This window comes from Argentina anserina, chromosome 5 (assembly GCF_933775445.1).
Source record: "Argentina anserina chromosome 5, drPotAnse1.1, whole genome shotgun sequence".
In the NCBI taxonomy this organism is placed as follows: Eukaryota; Viridiplantae; Streptophyta; class Magnoliopsida; order Rosales; family Rosaceae; genus Argentina; species Argentina anserina.
In genome coordinates, this window is record NC_065876.1 from 8768503 (window position 1) to 8782377 (window position 13875).

Here is a 13875-nt window from a genome sequence, read left to right on the forward strand (position 1 = left end):
TAGCCTCGCTAGGCAGAAACAGAGGCAGGGTGACTGATCTAACCAAGGGGAAGCTGCGGGGAAGTTAGCCTCGCTGGGCAGTCAGACAGAGGGAGCAGTAGCAGGGGTATTAGCCTCGCTACAATAGCCAAGCAAGCACGGAGTCAGGTGCCAAGCAGTTCAGCATGCAAGGCAGGCCGCGGAGACAAGTGTTGAGGCTAGGCTAGACATTAGCCTCGCTAGCATAATCAATGGGCTGGATATTAGCCTCGCCAGCAAGGAAGTGGGCAGATCTGACTAGGCAGGGACAGGGACGTCGCCAGCAGACCTCGGCAAGCACTAGGCAGGCAGTTGGCCGGATATTAGCCTCACTGGCATGAAGCAGGCAGGTCAGATGCGGAGGAATTAGCCTCACCAGGCAGTTGCAGACTATGCAGGCAGTTTAGCCTCGTCAGCGAGCAGTTGCGGGGAGATTAGCCTCGTCAGCATAGGCAGTTACAGAACATGGATGATGGCAGTTACCTAGGCAGTTACAGGGACTTTATGGGAGGTTACTGGGCTGCTTAGTGGGCGGTTATTCATGGGCAGTTGGCGCACACTGAGGAGAAGTTATCCAAGGGCAGTTGGCGCCAGGAGGGGAAGTTACTGGGCAGTTGCATGCCTTGGCAAAGCATGCAGTGCCACCTTATCTTAGCAGTTAACAAACCTAGTAGTGGGGGCTGTCCACTACACCTAGAATAATGGCATGTATGCCAAGTGTCCTAAGGAAGTTGGGGATGTCAACTTCCATGTTAGATGTAGGTATAAATAGCTAGTAGTTATGCGCATGAGACTTTGGGGAAAGGTTGAGACAAACCATTGTAAAGATCCATGCTAGGTTTTCAGTTTGTACTTTGAATTCATCAATGAGAAAAGGGACGCTAGTTCCACAAAACCGAGTATGCATGTGATTACTTGTTAACTCCCCCACACGCAATTGGAATTCGGGAAACACTTGTGCATAGAGAGACTTGTGAGTTGGGATAAACACTCATAAGGGTAGATTATAGATATCCGCTGCGTAGTACAAAGAATCCGCACAAGGATTCAAGCATACACCATCAAATACAAGGTGTAGTGCAAGGAGGCTGGCTAGGATTGATACCCTAGCGCCATCACAGGTAGAAGGCAAGGCGAGAAAAATTCACTGCCGCACGATTAGCATATATTGCACGTGATGCCTGTGACACCTAGCATGGTGGCATGTCGTTTGTCATAGCGAGGTTAATATGCACGATGCATTAGCGAAGCCAATATGCCTATTGGCGAGGCTAATATACAAAAAAGACTATCACACAACATATTATAGTAAAATATGTTGTGTGACATGCCTACAAAATGACATGCCTGATGCGCTAGTGAGGCTAATATGCCCGCGTTGGCAAGGCTAACATACAAAAAAGCTATCACACCAAGGATTTTAGTAAAATCAGTTGTGTGACATAACTGTATGATGGAAAACCTGTACTCTAGCAAGACTAATATGCTCATGCTAGCGAGGCTAATATATGGAAAAGCTATCACACAAAACCCGTTGTGTGATGTGTCTACAATACGGCATGCCTGATGCGCTAGCGAGGTTGATAGGCCCACCGGGCGAGGCTACTATGTGCGCACTGGCCTACTGAATGCGCTAGCGAGGCTAATATCCCTACTTAGTGAGACTAATATCCATGTCTGGTGAGGCTAATAACTCTGCCTAGTGAAGCTAATATCCCTACCTAGTGAGCCTAATATCTCCGCGTTAGCACGGCTAATCTACAAAAATACTATCAGACGGTAGTTTTTTTTATATACCCGCCTTGTGATCACTAGCGAGGCTAATATGTATGTTTGGCGAGGTTAATATCCATGTCCGGAGTAGCTAATATTCCCGCGTTGGCACGGCTAATCTACAAAAATACTATCATACGGTAATTTTTTATATATACCCGCCTTGTGATCACTAGCGAAGCTAATATGTATGCTTGGCGATGCTAATGTCCATGTCCGGAGTAGCTAATATTCCCGCGCTGGCACGGCTGTGATGGGAATGAACTTGTAATGTGATACATATGACACACTCCTTTTTTTTAATCGTACATACGACACACTACTTTTCTCTTGTGAGATGATTGCATTTCCAAGGCATTTGGGTTAAGATGTTGGGTAACATCTGCAACATATCGTTCTTTTTTGCGGTGTTTGGAGGACACTAATATGTTCGACCAAAAAAAAAGGACACTAATATGTGCTAACTGGATTTATTGTAAAAGACTAAAAGGGTGATTGCGATAATTATCCACCATAAGCATGGTATGGAATCCATTTGAGATATTGGGGAACCTCAAAGAGTCAAATAGACCTTTTTTTTTGTTTGTTTCGAACAAAGTTACTCTGCCCAATAGAGCAAATTTGACTATTTGAGTGCCCTTTTCTCTGGCCAAACAAAAGAATAATGGTTGTTTGAGACTTTGAGTTCCCGACTTGAACTTTTTCCTCAAACAACAAAAGAACATAAGCATCACTACCTCGCTTCTTTTTGTCACTTGCCGCTAGTGCATAACGAATGTTGGGTTTGTTTCACTTTCTATTATTCTTTTAATGAATCTTAATGATGTTGGTCATTTCATGGTGGTATCTAGTTTGAATAATGTGTGTGACACCCACACAAATTTCACACTTAAGATGACTAGAAGGTGATTATACTAGTAATTCACCATGTATCTAATTGTAGATGGAGGAGCACTAGCCTTGTGTATCACCCGCACATTCTAATATCTGTGATATGCATCCATATCCTATTAGTCCAAAATTCTTGCGTGAATTAACTACCTAATGAAAGTAGAAGTGCAGTGTATATACTAATTTTGAGTTCCCATACATCCACTATATATGGACCAATATGATTCGAGAAATGTGACCACAAAAATTGAAAGAGCCGCTATTTGTGAATCACAAACGTAGACTGAATGAGTGTTGGAAAATATTGCAACAATTTTATAGAAAGAGATCATAATCAGTCTACATTTGCAAATATCAATCGAAGCAAACTCAAAATTAAGTAGACATATAGTACAACGGGAAAGAGTTCTACCGAGTACTACTCCATTGGAGAACATGAATTTACCAACCTCACATGTAATTAAGCTATTTGTTGCCCATTGTTACTTCTGTATCAAACATCTAAAACTCTTCAATGCTTTCACAACTGTTGGCTAGGCTAGATTATTATATTTACTCCCCACCCCCCAAGGTCACAAAATAGCAAAATATATATCAGACACAAAAGTAAGCATTTACTTCTTCCATTGAACAATCGTCTCATCTTTTGCGCTTCGACTTCAAAGAGGTCACTGACTGAGAGTTGCTGTGCCAATTGCGCTTCCTTTGATTGATGAACCAATTGTTTATTTGCTTTAGCTGCAACCCTGTCTCTTCCACAAGTTTTGCCTTGTCATCTTCCTGTGTGTATCACAAAACAAGCAGAAAGATGCATCAGTATACTAGAATTAATACAATGATCACAACTGAATATATTAATTGTGAAACTTACAGTTGGATAAGGCCACTTCGAGTGTTGCTGCCACCAATTCTTCAGCACCGTAGTTGTGTCCCCAGGTAATTTGCCTGCCCTTCTTTTTCTTAAGATTTCCTCCCTTACATCCTCAATTCTCGACTTAAAACCCTGCAAATTTGAAAATGCAAGTTTGTTTTAATTACTGTAATCTGTAAAATCGTGTCAGATAGGTACTGTACTAATGTCTGACATCAGGCAAAAAAACCGTTACTTCATATAGCTTATAATTGTTCACCTGCTTGAGCTCAATCTTCAATTCCTGACGGACTCTTTCCATGAGAGATCTTTCAGATTCAGTAGGGAGTCCAAATCCCATCATGTCGTGGGCATCAGAGCCAGCCTGATCCATAGAGAAATCCATTGGCATGTCATCTTCATCATCTGACATAGTTGCGCCTGTTCCTTCACCCAGACTCACTCCTGAAAAAGGTGATAAATAAGCCAAAAAATTTGAAATCAATGTTTTTATGAAGACAGTGGAGCATAATTAATCAGTGATACAGACATTTGTTATGGTATTAGACGATAGAATAATCTTGTGAGAGGAAAAAAAAAATTGGCATGGATGAGGAGAGATTACTGGTCTTATATAAGTTTCATTATGTTAATGTTAACTCATATCCAGTACCTCTTATTCATTGATATTATGCATTATTCATCACTTGCAAATTAAGGTTTGATAATCTTTATTGTAATCCAAAGTAGTACTCGGTTTTCTTTTCAAATGTATGGAGAGGGAATATGCATTTGACACGAATGAACATCTCTAGCACAAATATTTAATCTATGTTCTTTCTTGAGCTAAAAAAAACTAAGATTTTGTATATTTTCCTTGCAATGTAATATTCTACCTAAGGTAGAAACTAGAAAGGGGTTCCTTTCAGTTCTGCATGTAATTAAAATTACAAAAACTTAAGATTTGTAAGGAAGATGCAAACACCAGTACGTGTGCATGACTCCAAGTAAATATGATAAGAATTGTAATCGGAATTGTAATTTCTCTTACACCACTCCTAACCCCATCAGTAGTAGTGATTGAGCCTTTTAATTTTATGAGAATGAGTGATTGAGCCTTTTAAAACCAAATAAACGTTTTGGTACTTGACCCCAAGGATTATTGAATTATTGTAAAGAAGAAACCCTGTATCTGTATCAGGTAGCAAGTATGAAGTATCCATCCAAAAATCCAACCTTCATATAATCATATCATTATTTAACGATATGATTGGCTACCCTTTAGTTAATTATATATTACTCCACCTAATCACCAAACTCCGAAGATATGGATAAGCCAACAAACATAGTTCATGCATTCCATTCAGTACTCACAATACTTAAAAGAACGAAGAAGAAGAAGAAGATTGCAATCACCAGATTAGATATTTTATACAACCCAAAATAATATTCTTGTAGCTGCTAGGTGCATCCTTGTCATCAGTTTGGTAATGGTTATGGTGTACCCTCTACTTTAAACCAACCCCTACTACCCAACTCCCTCATCTTTTGGTTATTTTTTGTAGACCCACACCCAACTTTTCTCTTGCAAGGACACTCAAAAATTTCCAGAACCCCCAAAATAGCTGTCCTTTCTTATCGTTATGCCTACCAAACGCTTTAACCATCAAAACAGACTAACAGAAACAAATTTCTAATACCCCAAATAACGCAAAGAACTTAAAACAAGCCTTCAAATTAAAGATTGCTAATTTAACAGAAAATTACACTAATTTATGGCTTTATAGTAATTACCAGTAAGAGCCTGCAAGGTGCTCTCAATTTCACGGCAGGCCATCACCGCCTCGACGGCGTGGACTCTCACATGTTGCTGCAGCTGTTCTTTGAACGAGCATAACACTATCAAATACTGCGCCTGCAAATTAAAATTTTTGTTATAAAGCTAGAACTCATATATAATATTAGTAAAGAACAGAAACTAAGGACAAACGACGATGAATGCTATGTACCAAGAAGTTATCGAGCTCTTGGCGCTCGTGGGGCGAGAGAGAGTGGCTGTGCTGTTGGTGGTGCGAGGCGTAGGAGCGGAGGAGATGGTGTGACTGAGATAGCTGAGCGTCAATTAGTGGCAACTGATCGATCGGCGTGGCGACACGGAGGCACGACACGTGTGCCGACAGGAGCTGTTCGTAGAGAGGGTGTGTGGCAATCTCGGACTTGAGTTGGTGAACGTGGTCATCACCACCGCCGCCGCCACTGCTCACTCCGCCGGAACCCATCATTCCCAAGCCGCTGTCTTGCATTTTTGAAAAAGGAGAGGTGGGATTTGATCAGTTTGGGATTTGGAGAAATGGGTTTGGAAGAGAAGAGGGAGAATTATAAAAGGGTGGTAGAGAAAGAATAAGAGAGTTTTGGGGGGTTGTGTAGGTTAGAGAGGACCACTACAGAGAGAAATTGAAAGAGGCATGAGAGGTTATGATCTTCTTCATGCCATTATGGCGTTTGAGACAGTTGCATATATTGGGATCTGAGACACACAACTTTCTGAACTGAGTCTGAGAAAAACAAAGATCGTACATACACACAAGAGACACAGAGAAAGAGAAAGGCTACAGGGAAAGAGATTTTCAATCAGAGAGATAGGGAGAGTGGTGTGTGTGAGGTTTTCAAGATTGTTTGGTACTTGAAACTTGGTCCCTGAGAAAAGAGAGAGAGAGAGAGAGAGAGAGAGAGAGTGGATCCTAGCTCTTGATAAAAAGAAACCAAAGATAAAAGAGTGGAACCTAGCTCTTGATAAAAAGAAACCAAAGATAAAAGCACAAAGATAAAAGCTACTTGCTAGCTTGCTCTAATTGGCCTATGGCTTGATTGAGATATTGCTTGTTTTGAAGAGCTAGGAAATTAGATTAAATTAAGGGTTTGATTAAGGAGGTTGGTGGGTAATCTTGGTTTTTCAGAAATCAGTCAAATCACATATGTTTGGTTAGGTATGCAAACTTTGTATTTTTGGGTTATAAGCAGAAAATTCAATTTTAAGATGGTTCCATCAAAGAACTGATTTGGACACTTCACAGTATGATAAATGGGGAGCACCCCTTTCAGTACGTTTTCATTCTCTGACCCGAGGACTAAAAAATCGAAATTATCGGCGGTATTTCAGTGATAATTTCATTTTTTTTTCAAATAAGGATATATATTTGTCATATTAAATTAATTTTGTCCGAAATTTTCGATATTTTATAATATTTTTGATATGTTATGATATTTCTAATAAATTTAAATTTTGTGTACTTTTTAATATAATTTTTTATATAATTAAATTCAATTTCACTACTGATATTTCCCGATATTTCTAATAAATTTAAAAAAAATTGTACTTTTTTTAATTAAATTCAATTTCACTACCTTCTTAGTTACACCATTCATGATCATTATCATATTTTTCATTCTTCATATTGGGTCATGGATTAGATAAATAAAGTAAATTCTTGTAAATTCTCAATAATTAAGTATGTACCGTATCATGTTAACTTATAATACAACTCACTATAACTATAAATTAATGTTTATACCAGATTCTCTATATGATATAAGGTTCTAATAATTAAAAGTGTGTACAAAGTCCTAATAATTTAAAATTTATATCTCATAGATCCTCTACGTTGTTATAAATCACTCATGTAATTTCATACTCAAGATATCATATTCATATGTATATAAGGTGTGATAGCCTAGTCTCCCTTTGGGTTCCTAGTCATTAAAAAAATAGATGTTTAAACTTTAAAGTGTCAATTTTTCAGAATTTTTGACGACTGTTTCATTTCAAATTACTACAACTCATTATAGACTAATAGTTATACAATATTTTCTTATAAAATATAGTATATAATTTATTAAAGAAGCTCAAATTTTCATTCAAAATCCATGTTTTTATTCAAATTTCCATCAATTTTCTCAATTATTTTTCAAAACCAATATTTCCCCAAAATTTCTAATTTTTAGACTCTCGATATTTCCGTAATCACCGAAATTTTATTCCTTGCTTTGACTATCAGTCTATGCAAGCTTTAATTTCTACTATTGTCGTCACTCTTTACAAACTTGATTTATAGCTTGTGGTTCTAGTGCACACCTTGGATGGAAACATTTCCGTACTCATATTCATTTGCCAAGAGAATGATTTTGGTATGGGTATGCGAAAACTTGTATAAAAAAAAGGTGGAAAATTACGATCAATTAGTCTCTTATTGCATGGTGTACGTATTTGTGTTTTTAAGGCCAATGTATCAGCATGTTTCTTTTTTTTCCTTTTGGAAAATTAATGTAGAAGGTGCGTATGATTTGAACTTGAATAAGGATGGTATTGGTGTAATTTGTCGGGATGAGAATGAGAGGAGTATCGGTGTGCTTGCTAAATCCTATCTACATGCTCACTCAGCTCTTGCTATGGAAGCTGAGGTGTGTAGAGAGGGTTTGCTTCTTGGTATTAACCAAGGTTGGGGTAACATTGACATTGAAACTGACTCCTCGGTATTAGTTACAACTTTGAGTCCTGATGAAGTAGATTTATCGGATGTGGGTCGAGTTATAGAAGATTGTAAACGGTATCTATTGGCATTACCTTCTTCTACGATAAGACACACTTTCCAATAAGCAAATAGTGTAGCAGATTGTCTACCTCACTTTGCTTGTGGTGGTACTATTAATAGCGTATGGTTTGAGGAGCCTCCTAACTTTATCCAGGATATGCTCTACGAGGATATTTTTGATTTACATTATGTAGCACAGAGTTCAGGTTCTTTGTTCCCGTTGCAAAATTTATTTCTATCAAATAATACATGTGGCACCTAGTCCCTTCTAAGTGTTCTGCCTTCAAAAAAAAATACATACCACATAAAACAACTAAAGATCAAAACCTCTAGTTACACCCCCTCAGACTAGAACGCTGGTACACATTTTAGGGCAGACATATAAACCAAATACAAGATAGAGTGTAATAATCCTAAAACAGCAGCCCCGTCAGTAATAAAATTTGCTTCCCTATATATGCACATATCGGACTAATCGGAGGATAAAACTCTGAAAAGAGGCAGTCAACCATCTGATATATTGTATGTAGGGATGGAGTGAAGACACCAAGGAATTGCAACTTTACCAACCATCTAATTAGTAATACTTTTTTACATGGCGTTGTACGTAGTTTGGCAGTATGAAGACTCTCACAAAGGGCATTAGCTTCAGGCCTTCAGCAAGTAAAACATATATATATGTTGACGTATTGAATGAGATTAGTTCCATGTGAATATGATATGATTTTTGTAACTATGCCCTGAAACATAAACTAAGTAACTCACATGTAGTTTTTCAGTCTCTTCTCTTTTGTGATGACTTATTGTCTAATTTGGTTGTCTTTAACCAAACTTACCTCACAATTAATGATGATTTAAACATGAACAATTCAAATTATTACCTCACAATTAATAGGCAAGTATATAATCAAGATCATGCATTGCATAAGGCAATAAGATGCATTGCTTAGAAACACGAACATATCTAATACCAGCGGAGAGGGACTGCGCGCAATGCATATGGTTTACTTCCGAAACGCAATTGCTTTAAAGATAATTAAAATATGTCTTATTTTCATTATCTTTCTGTAAAAAAGCAATGCTCACCTAAAAGTAGTTGGCATGCATAGAGTAATTGGTCACACTTATATTTCTGCAACTAATAAATTATATTCATATTGCTTAGTCATAAAGTGTTGGTAAATAAGAACACATAGTTTGGTCACTTGGTCATATAGGGTGCTTCGATAAATTAATCAAATTATCAAATAGAAACGCAAAGATCACACAATATAATACATTGGTTATTTGGTTTTTGTTTTTTTGGTAATAATTGGTTATTTGGTTGCATTACCAAGTTTTCTAAGTTGTGTTCATTAAGAAAGTCAGCTTAGAAGGTTGAGCTGTCACAACACCCGTCGCCAGTGGCTGGTGTACCATTCTTTTTTCAATTACAAATACACGGTGGTGCTTCTTCATCTTGATATTATTATTAGAGAAAATTAAATATAAGTCTTGAAGCCACCTCTTTAAAATACATCCACACCCAATTTTTCTTTTAATATATGTTCACAATTTTTGATTATCAATATTCTTCATTTTATAAATGTATGATTTGCCCTTCTGATATAAAAAAAAAGTTAAATTAGATTATTTCCTTAATCTTAGGTCTTTACATCAATTTGAATGTGGAATTAATGAATTTCATCCATAATTATATTATTTTAAATTTATATTAATAACTTCAATCTATATATATACTTATCACTGAGATATTCAGTTTTGCAAAGTTTTTGTAGCTTTTGTTGTTGTTCTTCCATCAATCTATTCGACTTTGTAAAATTTTACACAATTCTTGTATTTAAGCAATAAGAGCTAGTGAAACGAAAATTATATGAGAAATTCTTATCGTAAGGTACGTACACATCTTTATTCTTGAATGACATTTTATTTTCTTCATGTTAGGTATATTATAACATAAATCCACTGTAAGAGGTATAATACTGTTTTTTTTTGAACGAGAAGCATAGGTATGTATATATATATATATATATATACATTACAAAATCTAATAAAGATGTATATTAAAATTCTCTATGCATGTTTTCCTCGATAAGAGGTACAATATAAAATTTATAAAGTTTCCATGTGTCATTACATTTTTTTGAAGTGAAACTTCTAAGTAAATGCTCCTAATCCTTAGGTTGAAATTAAAAGAGATACATATTAACTAAGTTGTCTCATACCTATTAACTAAGTTAACAATGTTAACTTCTACCTTTATGTTAAGTTATAAAGAGATGAATGAATATAGAAAAAAAAATAGTGTTGCAAATATCAACCTACAAATTTTTAAGTTTCAACATAAAAATTTACCCAAACAACAACTATAAATGTCCTCATGAGTCAATGGACAACCCATCTGGTTGTCCCAAAGAAATATGAAATGAAACGCTCATGAGAAAATTAAGTAACCCTTCTGGTTACCCAATGCATTTATAATACGGGTACCAAGAACGCTGGTACACATCTGTTACCCCTCTCGTAAATTTTTAAGTTTCAACATAAAAATTTGCCTTTAAGAAAGATAATTTAAATGACCAAAACATAAGTATTACATTCATCATCTACCTTAATTTGAATTATTATTGTAAACAGAATTTATATAATTTTAGCAATAATAATGAGTTAAAGAATCACAAGCAATCTATAATTGAGTGTTTTAAAAGAGAATTTAATTTCATAGTTGACTAATCAGATTTAAATAGTGGCAACCTATGTAATTCGTGTTAAAACGAATGACAATTTATAAGCTTAATTGAAAATATTTAAGGAAAAATTAGAATTAAATGATAAGTGGGTTTATTTTAAAAACATGTTTCAAAAATGAGTGTAAAATGAAATACCCCAATTATTATTATCTCTCACATTTGGTCAGATTATAACTTTATATTATTGTCATGACCAAAACGAATCGAAGAAAATATCAAAGGAACCCGTTTGTTGGGAAACAAATTTGACCCACCACCAAAACTGTTGTGACACCAAACTAGGTCTATGTTTCTTTGCCTCATTGAGTCTTTGCATTATTTTCATCTTTGGTGGTTGTGTTCAACCTATGTACGTCTAATTAAGTAGCATTTAGGATAACGATGGGGGATATACATGTTTTATGTGCAATTAAGTAGTATAATGATCCATCCATTGAAATTGGATCATGAGGAAGAGAATGAATTGGGGTTCTAGATGAGAAAAACAATAATTAGTTGGAGATGTGGGAAATATTATCGAGCATGCATTAGCAATATAAAAATCTTGTTTCTTTTGTTTTACGTGTAATATTTGCGTAGGTAGCAAGGTTGCGTTTATATCCATGTGTGGATATTAAGCTTTTTATAGTATTAATATCTTGGTACATTGGTAGAAGTATGAAAGCAATTCCTATGTTGAAAGTACCCGGAAATGCTATAACTTTGTATTCTTTGGAGATGCAAATACTCAAAATGTCATGCTTAAGTGACAATGGCATGTTCTCTCTCTCTCTCTCTCTCTCTCTCTCTCTTTGTTTGTTTTTGTGTGTGAAAAATGTGCTCGAACATTGAGTGGTAAGTACAGCCACAAAAAAATTTCTCGTTCTCTTAGAAAACCCTAGAGAGTGAAGGTAAGAGATCGCGACCCTCCGGCAGCACGCCATTGTGACAGCGTCGCCGGATGGGTTATAGTGGATAAATCGAGTCAAGGTGCAGGAGGTGCGGTGTTCTTGTTGTCCAAATGCACAAAGTTCAGGTCGTGGTACAACAGACTATAAGCTCGACGTCATGTGGGTATGGTTGGGTCGATCTCTCTATGTGCAGGAGGTGTGTGGGAGGGTGCGACGCTGCCTGTTGATATGTACATCAAATCTACAGGTTTCAAACAGGACCGAACTTGTTTCGTTTCTAGTTTTGGAGTTGTGTGGATGGGTCGTGTGGATGTGGTGGTTGTTTGCTCGTGCGGTAGAGAGGGGTTAGGAAGGGAGGGACGTGTCGAGCTTTGATCTGTGGGCGGGATGGTTGCTGGTGGTCGGATGGCGTGGCTCTGGAACGCGGGACGGCGATGAGGTCACAATTCCACATTGCACTCTTGGACTGGGCTATAGTTGGTGGTGGGCCTGGCTTACTCTCTTGCCCATTACCCATATTTATTTTATTTTATTTTGCATTACTTTTTTTTTGTAAAATAATGCTCTCTTTGGGAGTGTAGCGGGATTTCACTTTGTATACTTGTTCTTTAGGTCATGCATGCGTTAACTCATTGCACTAGTATTAATGTACACTGTTGAGGTCTTAGGCGGATATACTACTGGATTAACTTATGTTTTTATCTATTGGTTAAGTTTAGTAGTCTAATGTAAGCTTAAATATGAGTTCATCTCCCGCTTGACTAGGCATATGGTTTGTATTAGAGTTTTTCTCTTGCATAACTACTGAAACGTAGTTGTAGGCTTCGATCGTATGGGCGCCTTACCCGATGAAATATATCTATTTCTCTAAAAAAAAGGTGCTCAAACATTGAGGGATTTTTAACACAACAATGGGAAAAATCATCCTCTAGCTCTACCAAACCATGGTTGACATGATTGATCATGGTAGGGCTAGCCCGGCGCGAGTCCCTTCATATCTAGTCTGAACTCTGAAAGCGTCTACCAAAACATAATTATCAAGTACATCTAGCATTCATTTCTAAGTGGGACGTAGAATACCGAAGGATCTGAGGAAGCTTAATTAAGGGTGGTGCTATTAACACACACATTTTTACTATTAACACACTCTCTTTCACATAATTTTTTAAAAGTATGATGTCATGCAATATTATTTCATATGGAAATGGTGTGTTAATAACAAAAAATGGTGTATTATTAACATCACTCTTAATCAATTTTGCTCTTGCTATGTCATATAAATGAAACTGTTTACATCGTCACGATTTTTTTAGATCTGGATGTAAAAGTAGAAAGTAAATACTATCTTGATTATTGATGTTTGATACACAAATTGATTATATAAGCTAATTTACCACTAATCCCTCTGTGAATCACGGAGGGAATGTGAATCACGATCCGTGATTACCGGCCGGATTCACGCCGACAGTAAATATATCGTTACCTATAAAAGGTCATCAAGAAATTACACCAAAACAAAACAAAAATAAAGGGCAGCAATATCAGATATATCATCATTAAATGACTTATGAAAAAAGTCGAGAACGTGAAAGCCAAGAAGAGCCTATTCTTTCTTCTCTTTTGATTGTCGTCGTTGGTGGTGATGACGGTGGTGGAACAACCTAGGTGATAGCTAGAAGCAGCTTCGATCACAATCACATGCAGCTGTAAATCCTCGTCGTCTTTCTCTCTGCTACATGGTCCTCTCCAATCTTTCCACAGAAGAAAACTTAAAATTATTACTCGAAATAACAAGCTTATCGATCATAATCCAAGCAAGAAAAATAGATAACACAAAGATATGAAGGGTGGTCCTTGAAATGAAAGAGATCGAGATGATGATAATAATCGGGGAGTAGTCGTTTTCAGCAAGGAAGGAACCCCCACACAAACATATAAACAATGCTGACTTTTCTTTTCTGGCTTCTTTGTATTGCATCGTTTTCTTTCTCTGATGATCTTTTTAATTTTTGTCTCTTTCGTTATGAATCATCAATCCAAAAAAGAAGAATAATTAAAGTCAATCCATTGGCTAATCATCGAGTAATTAACAAATGAATAGTGTGGAATGATGA

At 36.7% G+C, this 13875-nt stretch overlaps 1 protein-coding gene across 1 annotated transcript; it reads right to left on the reverse strand.

Annotated features, from left to right (window-relative positions):
* Positions 1-2978: 2978 nt before the first annotated feature.
* LOC126796426 (homeobox protein HD1) lies at positions 2979-6189 on the reverse strand. Its single transcript, XM_050523252.1, has 5 exons — positions 5542-6189; positions 5327-5447; positions 3813-3997; positions 3554-3685; positions 2979-3462 (listed from the first exon to the last, which is right to left on the reverse strand). Exons 1-5 carry the CDS (start codon positions 5833-5835, stop codon positions 3322-3324), a joined length of 873 nt encoding a protein of 290 aa, XP_050379209.1. The 5' UTR covers positions 5836-6189; the 3' UTR covers positions 2979-3321.
* Between the last annotated feature and the right edge of the window lie 7686 nt (positions 6190-13875).